Below are 9,834 nucleotides of genomic sequence, written 5' to 3'. Positions count from 1 at the left end.
TCAGACTAACCTGAGCACAACCAAACAGAACACTCCCCCAGCCAATCAGAGCACAGCCAAGCCCCTAACCATTCAGAACACACCTCCACCCAATCAGAACACAGCCAAGCTCCCACCCAATCAGTTCATACCCCCACTGGCAGTTAAAAGGACGAAACAGCTAAGACCACACATTGCTGCTCAAAGCACGAAGCTGAAAACACCAGCCTGAAGATGACGAATGGGACTTCGTCGAAACGTCGCCAAGACACTTCCAATTTTACGTGGGAGAAAACCCGAACAACCAAAGACCTATATATATATATATATAACATCTGCCTAACATGCAGATAGCCCAGGTTCGAATCTCAAAAGAGTAAGTTTGGCTAATGAGAGTTAAAGGAACTCGAAATAGCTATACCATTCTCTCTTTATTCTTTGTTAGCAAAACCTATATATATACACACACACACACACACACACACAAATTTCTTTTTCTGGCAAAGAGTTAAAGAATTAAATTGGGAGACTAATATGGCCATTTTGAGCTCATTCTGCTCTCTTCAGTTAGCCACACCCTTTATGGGATTCAAACCTGGGCAGCTTACATATTACGCAGTGATTTAACCACCAAGCCACAGGCTTTCCTCCCCTCTTTGCCAGCCGAGTCAAGGGAGTATATACAGGAAGTTTTTCAGACAGACTGGTCTGATTGATTACACCTTGACATTTTTTAACTGCTATACTGCAGTTATACTTTTTACAATCTCTTTTGCCTTGCAGCCCCCCCAATAGGGGCGTTAAGCAGGCTCAAGTCGCAACTGCGAAAATTTACAAATCCAAATTTCTTTTTGGATGTGAGAGCTTACAGAGAGAGCAAAGGAAACTGAGGAAAGCACTTCTATTTTTATTGATTGTTCATCAGAACAATATGAAGATGGAGGAAATTACTGCCATTACTCACAGGGGATGCGCCATGTATATTTTCCTTCCTCCAAATGACAAGATTCAGGAAATGCAAGCTGATTGCCCTTTGGAAGTGAAGATGAGAGAGTTAGAGGCAAACCTATCTACTCTTTAGATTATCAGGAAATATAGGGAATTCTTGACACTGAAGAAACTTGCAGACAATAGCAATAAGAAGCTTCCAAGAAGATAAAAGATACGGAGTTTAGTTCTCACAGTGCACAACATGATAGCAAATCTGATTATTGCAGAAACAAGGGACAAATGGAAACCAGTCTTCCTGCACAACACTGGGGACCAGGGAAAGTTTTGAGCATGCGTGGATAGATAGACAAACAGACAGATAGCTTGCTTTTAAGACAGATCACTAGAATTATTTTATCAGTAGTTCTCAGATATTTAGCAGTTTGCCTACTTGGTTCCAGTTCTGCTTTTAGATGAAGACTGAGAAAAGCCAAGCAGAGGGAACAGAAAAGAAGGAGCATGAGACAAAACATGAAGTTTTGCCCAAAGAGTTCTTAGGTGCTAGAGCCTCTGAAACTGGAGAGTCTCCGAAACCCACTGATTCTGACTCCTGGATGAAGAACAGCTGCTCTAAACTTCAGGAAATGAAGAAAAGCAAAGCAGAGGATTCCTATCTGTATCCTGAAAAGGAAGAACCAAATGATGGTGGTGACTTGAAGATGCACTATTCAAAGGGCTTGGCAGTTTCTCAAGAGTCTTTTGCCTTCCCAGGGTACATATTCAGAATATGATGAAAAAAATATCAAGATTCTTTAAGCTCTCTGATAAATATCCATTTTGGTTGTGGCAACAAATAACACAAACATAGCCTTGAAGAAACTACAAGGTACTATGAAGTAGTGGGCAGGACAATAAGAGGTTTCATTTTCTAGAAGATTGGTGAAAAAGCTGCGTTAGCTGATCCTAATCAGTAGGGAAGAGCTTGCTGAAGAGGTAAAGCAGTGGGGACTTCAAGATACTGCCCAAAGATAAAATAGTCAAAAATGCCTAAAAAAATCAAGTCAGTCTTTATTACTGTCACAGATCAGCATAGAAGGTAAATGTTAAAATAAATACATTCTGTAAAAATTATTGGAAAATAACTAAGCAAAATATTAATATGAATATGAATCTTTAGTTCTTTAGGTGTTTTTTTTCTTATTGTCATTGCAGCAGCACAAAATTTTGCTACTGAGTAGTGGCTGGATTTGAATCCTGAAGGACATGGTTCACATAGAAATTATCTGATCTCCCTGGAAATTTCTCTAATAGAGGGAGAATGTACATTGATCAGATGTCCCTGTAGAGCTTGCAGCACAATAGGATATGTGAGATATCTTCAACTTCCCCATTGCCACATGTACTCATTCACTCAGCCATTGGGGTTTTATCATACCTGCCTTGCAGATAGGCTGAGGTGAAGATATAAAGTCTGGCTCTAAAAAGTGCTATTCTATTCTTGGAAAAATCAGATCTTTCAGATACACATCCCATTTAATCTGATTTCTGCTGCTGTGGAGAGATATCCTGTAAAGTTCTAGCTGGAACTCCATATCTCTTATTTTATTAGTAACCACTTGCTTTGCTTGATCGTAGCCTAGTCTATAGAAGGCCAGCTTATGCTCTATTGCCTGTTTCCAGAGAAAGGGGAAGTTGTCTGTCAGGACTAAAGGGTCAAGCCCTCCAAGAAGAATTGAATTTTCAACCAGTAAATTATCATCACTTTCCAGGCCCTTACCTCAAATTCTGTTTGAGGCATTCCTATCTCAATTCTCAGCTGGGTGTTTGATGTCCCGCTAGTTGCAGCTAAAATGGATTGCAGAAATTTTGTTTTTTCTTAAAAAAAAAAACTTTTTTGTGCCCCATAGAAAATTTGCATCAGTGTTTTAAGGCTGGGCGGACTAATTGTTCTATTCCTGTGTAAGAAAAAGCATTTGATAGCATTTGAGGATCTAAGGCCTGATTGCATCGTGTGGTCCAGATGTACCTTCCAAATAACTTTCATATGGAAAATCACACCCAAGGTATTTGAATATATTGACCTGTTCTAGATTGTGCCCTTCTATTCTCCAAAAGTATTGAATAACTCTTTTAGCAAAAACTAGGATTTTCGATTTATCAAAATTGAGGATCAGATTATTTTGTTTTCAGTATTGAAATAGCTCTCTTGAGTCCAATAGGGGGTTGTGAAATAATAGCAGCAGCAGCATAAAAAATTATCAGTATTATCAGCGAGGTTAGGAGACTGGAAGTCTGGGTTATGCAGAAGATCAATCAGGAAATTAATATAAAGTTTTAAAAGGGAAGGAGTCAAGATATATTCCTGGCATACTCCTCTGTACACTTTATTGAGCCAGATAAAATCTCTTTTAAGGTGGAGTTAGAATATAGTTTTTGTATGGGATAAAAGAGGCATTTATCAATAGTAGTACTTTTTAGTTTATCCAGAGGGTACTTCTGGATATCAAATCAAAGGCTTGTTTAAAGTCAAGGAAGGCCACAAAAAGAGATTTCTTTTTATATGTATACTTTTGTATAAAGAGGTAAAGTACCAAAATATGGTCAACTTGATCTTCCTTTCCTGAATCCAGCTTGTTCATCTTTAATTATGCCCTCTGAGATTATCCAATCTTGAAGTTTATGGTTTAGGTGCTTAGCATAAAACTTGCTAAGCAACACTCACTGGACTAATAGGCCTGTAGTTACAGGGAACATTTTTATTGCCCTTTTTATAGATTGGTACAATAATTGTCATCCCCCAATCTCTTAGCATACATGTAGTCTGATCTATAAATGTAAAAAAGAGATGCTAAAAGTTGTGTCCACAAACTAAGGTTCTTTTTAATTATTTCTGGGAGAACACAATCAGCACTGGGAACCTTATTAACCTTAAGGAATTTGATCAACTGGGATACCTCTTGTGTGTAAGGGGCTGAGTACAAATTAATCTGGCTCTCATTCATTTCATGGGCAGGGTCCATATACAACTCTCTAAAGCAGGGGTGTCACATTGCCGGCCCACAGGCTGGTTGCATCATCCAGAGGCCGCATCCACCCCAGCTCCGGCAATGCAAAAAAAGTTGCAATACGTCGCAACACATCACGTGACACAGCGAGTTTGACACTCATGCTCTAAAGTATTTCTTCCAGGTGTGAATTGGTACTTGGTTAGTTGGGGCAGGGAGTGATTTTCCCAGTCCTCTAGTGATATGCCAAAAAAGGGTTGTATCTTTCATCCTGATTGAATTAATTAGCACCAGGCTCCTTCAACGCTGCACTTTTCTTTTCTTTTAAAAGGGTCTTATATTGAGCCTTCAAACATCTTAGGTAGTGAGTTTGATCCTCAGAAGGAGAGTTTTTTACTTTTTCTGTACTCTTTATTGTATGCCCTCTTTAATTGTACACAATCCCAATCAAACCATTTTCTATTCTTTATAACCTGTTTCTGGAATGAGGCAGTATTCCATTGGTGAGAATTGATTTTAGATTAGCAATTAAGGTTTCAAACCCATTTAGATCTGATCTTTGAAATTTACTTTCTAGGAGATATGCATACAATTCTAGAGTTTCTAAGGCCTGCATCCATTTGGTGATTTCGATCGCATTTCTCAGTCCATTTAATTCTCACCTGGGTATTTTAGTTATCAAGCCTTGGTGGATAGATTAAGCTAACTCTTAGAAATTTCCAATGGGATGTCAGAGTTAGAATTACTGGATTGTGGTCACTTTCCAGTCATGAATCTGCCTCCGACTTTTGTACAAAATTCAGAAGGTCACATGATACAATTCAGCAATCAACTGTAGATTTTCTTCCTGCACCCCAATAGGTATATTCTGCTGGGTGATCTCTACTTATGGGACCATTAAGGATACATCTGATATGGATCCTGTGGTAGTTGGTTTCTGCACTGGTTAGCAGTTACATTAGATGATATCTAAGGTCCCATATAACCTGTACGTGCTATGATTCTATGCTTAAAAAAGGATAGCTCATTAACAATTGAAACATGGGCTTTTTGCAGGCACCAGAAAGGAACCACATAGATATCATTTCCTTTCTATATTTGTGAGTCTGTATGTTTGTGAGCATGTGTCATTAGTAGAAATGAAATAGTTAATAAAAAGGAATCCCCTGATTTTATACCCACATCTCTACCCAGTTCAGTGATCTTGCATCAGATAAATGCATCCAGTATAGGCATTTCTCTAAAACAATTATCTCTTCTTAAATGTATTGGCTGTATTTTTATCTCATTTATCTCTCAGGAAAAGAAAAGAGAGAGATGTCTGTTTACTTTATTAAATATAACACAGGACATTAAAAAAACTTATATTAATAGAAAATTGATCTAGTCCAGTCTCTCAAGATCTGAGTTATAGGAACTATTTAAAGACTGTGGCAATCTTATGCAATCAGTTTTTGGAGAGCAACATTCTAAAAAGCACTAATCTATCTATAGATGTTATCTTTCTGTCCCTCCCTATTAATATTTTTACATTGTTTCATTTTTCAGATCCATACATCCGAAACTGAACTTTCCAACCTAATTATTGTACATTATGGTTCATGTCAACTTGTTTAGAAAATGGGTGTTCGGAATTCTTATTTTCATTTTGGTCCTGATTGCTTATCTGTGGAAGGAAACATGGAAAGGAATTTACATCTCCATAAAAACAGAAAGCCAAACTGATCATCTGCAGCAGTGGAAATGGATTACAATGAAATCAGGAATGGGCCAGAATAAAACTGTCAATAGCACAGGCAAAGTCACTTTGTCTAACAAAGTATCCCAGGTTAAATTTAATCATATCTATAAGCCGAAGAAAATCACAGTCTGGAACAAGTATAGTTCTTCCCAATTTCTTCACCCTAGACTCCAAATGGCAAGAAAGTATTACTTAAAAATGAACAGATTTCATGTGAAATACACTGGACCAAAGAATGTTGCTAAACTCAGCCCAGAGCAAGTGTTGTGCCAGCTTCAGCAAAAAATAGACTTTAGGATGATAATTGCATCTGATGCCCCTTTTAATACACCTGAATGGGAGACATACCTGCCTAAGAAAAATATCAGCACGGAACTGGGCAAGCTAGGCCAATGTGCAGTTGTATCCTCTGCAGGATCTATTAAGCAGTCACATTTGGGAGCAGAAATAGGTTTGTATTTGTATATTTTTATGTTACAATAAATGCTACTAAATATGATTAAAATGTTTTATTGTTGAGTTTTCCATGTAATGGGGCAGGAAAAGCTAGTTTATCCTGAACTAACTGGTAGAATCAATGGAACAACTTGCCTCCAGAAATTGTGGGTGCCCCAACGCTGAAGGTTTTTAATAAGCGATTGGGCAGCCATTTGTTTGAAATGGTATAGGGTTTCCTCCCTGAGCAGAGGGTTGGATTAGAAGACCTTCAAGGTCCCTTCCAACTCTGTTATTCTGTTGTTCTGAATACAAATATCTGGAGGGCATGAACTTGGACAAGGCTGAAAATCCCTGCTGGAAGCCCCAGCCAATTTCCTTTGCTATCAACTTGTCCAGATTAAGTTCACATGATTGTTCCTCATACACTCCAGTTAATAGCAATCAATCAGAATCATGTTATGTATTCCTTTATTGTAAGAGAGGCAGCTGCAGGCATTGGACAAAGCTATACGTGCCCAACTCCACAGCTTAGTATAAGACTTTTTTTCAAATACATGACAAGAACATTGAGATGACATTGAAAATTGTTCCTAGTTTTTTTTTTCTTTCTGTACCACACAGGAGAATTTCATAGCTGAACTATTGAAATGTTGAAGACTTTGATCTGAGATGCACTCAGTTCATATTTTCTGTTTCTTTCAGACAGCTATGATGCAGTCCTGCGGTTTAATGAGGCCCCTATCAAAGGGTTTCAGGTAGATGTTGGTGAGAAAACTACAATACGTCTTGTTAATTCTCAGGTAAGTCAGCTAAGTAACAAGAGAAGTGGGAGAAATTGGGTCATTTTCACAAGGGCTAGATCTACAAGGGTAGCTTGTCCCTGGACAGTGAGCTCTCTTGACCACACCATCCTCCAGGTTCCTTGCCTGCAGAGCCATGAAGAGGATAAAGGCCAGGGGAGGGAAGGTTGTTGGGTCTAAAAGCTGGTACCATTTCTGCATCCAGTCCAACATTGGGCCCGTCCCACCATGACTGGCTGGGGAGGGAGGGAGAAGCCAAGAAATAGCTCTTTTCCCAGCCTGTGCCTGTTGGTTATTCCAAGGACAGCCCTGTGAACTGGACACTGGACACTTTCTCTTCCTTCTGCTAAAAGGATTTCTAGGCTGCTGGGGGGGGGGGAGGATGGCAGCAGAATGCAGCAGTCTCTGTGTCTTGGCCATGTTGTGCTGTGTGGCCAAAAGGACAGAAATGGATGGAAATAGGCTGGTGGGAGGAATTGGAATGGAGGTAGTGCAGAGAAGAATAGCATGAAGTCCTTGTCTAATAACTGTGCAGTCCTTGCTTAACAACCATAACTAGGACTGCCATTGTAAAGCAGCACAGTACCATGATGTTTTGCTTAGTGATGGAAATGCCAGTTTCAGTTAGGATCATGTCAAAGACTACCTATATTAGTTTACTTAAATGTTAATTGAATGTTATTAAGTTAAATTTAGCTTTTGTCCAGATCTATTTCTTTCTTAGGCCTGCCAGCTTTTTTATAGCTGACATTCAAGAACCACAGTCCAAAAATAGATATACAGTTTGTGCTAAATTAATAGACTGTCAAGATATGTTTCCCAATTTCTAGAAAGTTTTCTTTATTTCTTTATATTATTAGCAGGGGGCTTCTGAATATTTTCATGTTTTCTTCTGGTTTTGCAAGTTGTTCTAACTTTTTTTTATATTATTAAAGGAAGAGAGTGCAGTAATTTATTTTCTGTTACAAATCTTTACATAAATATGCTGGGTGCCCATGCTTTATTATTAAAAAATGCCTCATAAGAGAATTCCTTTCTCTGTTTTTTCTTGGAGTTTAATTGAAGCATGGGAAGCAAAAGGGCTGCAGAACCTGGAAATTGCATTCTGTGATAAAAGGGAGAAGCTGCATGGACACCTGTCATCCGTGCAAAGACTGCCAAGCCTCATGAGAATTTCACTGAAATTTTCTGTTTTCCATTTTCTTAAAAAACATTGAAAGCAATTCTTTCGACTTGAGTGAAAGAATAACCAAAATAAATGCAGGTGTAATTAAAGGCAATGAACTATTTTTAGCTATGCAAGCAACCATTTTAGATGGAAACTTTTAGATACTTCTTAACATATTCTGTAATAAAAAAAATACCAATTCGGCTTCTTATTTATGTTGCATGAATCCAAACAATAAAACAGCCAAGAGATGCAGCTTTGATTCCCAAGTACAGCTTTGACTCAAAATAAATGTATTACCAGAAAGTGATTTGTATATTATTTGGATTTTGAGGAAATGACACAGGAAACTTTACAGAAATTTCTGCACAGGATGGGTAGTGGGGGGGGGGAACGGAGGTGTTAAGCCTTCACAATTACAGTTCTGACACACAACGTGCATGCCATTATTAGTCTTTGCCGGAAAAAAATATCTTTAGTGCTTATAAACTAATGTCAATGATGAGAAAAAAGCTTCACTGGAATTGTACAATGACCATGAAAATTATTCTCCCTTTCTCTAGTAAAAAGAAAAAGAAAAGAAAAGAAAAACATTGCTAATAATGATGCTAATACTCTACCTAAAAGTTGTAAGTGGGAACAATCCCTATGATGGATTTCAGGTCAGTTCAGTATAATTCTGCATATGTTTACTTAGAATTAAGCATTAATTGTTCTATCAGTCAATGGTACAATAACTATATCTAGAGTTGAAATAGAATAATTGGGTTTGATGTAGATTTCTGAGGTAACTAGTGAAAAAGAAAAAAAATGAAATTGTTATGGAAGTTTTATTTGTACACTACCTTGAATGCTACTTGTAAATTTTCTTAGTCTCACTGGTGATGGCAGAATTGGTAGTCTACCACCCTGGAGAGTGCAAATTGGGGAAGGCTACTTTAGTGCATTCCTCATTTTACGATATTTTAAAATTGTTGTAAAGTGATCAAAGGAAAAAATGAAAACAAATATCACGAATGATGGATTGAGCCTGAATTCTATTTCAAATTCTAAGGCTGCGTGTTTTTAAATGGGTTCATTTTTTAATGATTCACTCAGTCTTCAACAAAGTTAAAATTAAAAATCTAATTTAGTCAGAAAAGAATTCATATTCTCTGCAGTTCATAACAATCTGTTTTTTATATTTTTACACTTTATTTCGACCACAGTTCCAGAATATTTCAATAGTAGCCTTCTTCAGAATTGCAATGCCTCAAACTGCACTGCAATTCTAAAGACTTCAGAAAGTTGTAGTCTAACATGTTTGGAAGGCAGCAGGTTGTAGAGGAGTATTCAAGAGATTCCATATTTATTGCAGCTGACCCTATCAAACAACACTGGAATGCATGAAGCACTTTGCATATGATGAATGCAGTACAGTGATGGAAATGGAGCCACTGAAAATCATTCCTTCCATAGAAATACAAGTTTACTGAGCACACAGAGAGAATTTATATATATTTAAAAGTAGTAGAAGTAAAATTAATGCTGAAATGAAAATTAGTTGATAAACTAAAGTTGGCTGGCCAATAGGAATATTGCAATTTTAGTTAATTGATGTAATGGAAACAATTAATTGAGAATTTTAAAAGAAAAGAGAGATCAAGCAGTTAAATAGATAACAAAGTGAGCAGTTCACTACAATCAATAGAAAACAGAATTACTAAATGGTGGATTTATAACAGTTAAACAGAATTCAAAAAGGCACTGAGAGCAGAGATCTCAAGATGTAAT

At 37.4% G+C, this 9,834-nt stretch overlaps 1 protein-coding gene across 1 annotated transcript; it reads left to right on the top strand.

Annotated features, from left to right (window-relative positions):
• The first annotated feature begins 5,508 nt into the window (after positions 1-5,508).
• On the top strand, positions 5,509-9,335 carry LOC120313100 (beta-galactoside alpha-2,6-sialyltransferase 1-like). Its single transcript, XM_039354635.1, has 3 exons — positions 5,509-6,106; positions 6,796-6,893; positions 9,270-9,335. The coding sequence occupies exons 1-3, from the start codon at positions 5,509-5,511 to the stop codon at positions 9,333-9,335; spliced, it is 762 nt and encodes a 253-aa protein (XP_039210569.1).
• The last annotated feature ends 499 nt before the right edge of the window (positions 9,336-9,834 follow it).

The sequence above is a fragment of the Crotalus tigris genome, unplaced genomic scaffold, assembly GCF_016545835.1.
Source record: "Crotalus tigris isolate CLP2741 ecotype Arizona unplaced genomic scaffold, ASM1654583v1 scf7180000018569.352800, whole genome shotgun sequence".
Classification (NCBI taxonomy): domain Eukaryota; kingdom Metazoa; phylum Chordata; class Lepidosauria; order Squamata; family Viperidae; genus Crotalus; species Crotalus tigris.
The sequence above is the reverse complement of the archived record's forward strand: the minus strand, read 5'-3'. Positions and strand labels throughout refer to the sequence as shown.

Coding starts and splice junctions, on each gene's coding strand:
- LOC120313100 (XM_039354635.1), top strand. CDS start 5,509: ATGGTTCATGTCAACTTGTTTAGAAAATGGGTGTTCGGAATTCTTATT. Junction 6,107..6,795: donor ACATTTGGGAGCAGAAATAG/GTTTGTATTTGT, acceptor TGTTTCTTTCAG/ACAGCTATGATGCAGTCCTG. Junction 6,894..9,269: donor TACGTCTTGTTAATTCTCAG/GTAAGTCAGCTA, acceptor TTTCGACCACAG/TTCCAGAATATTTCAATAGT.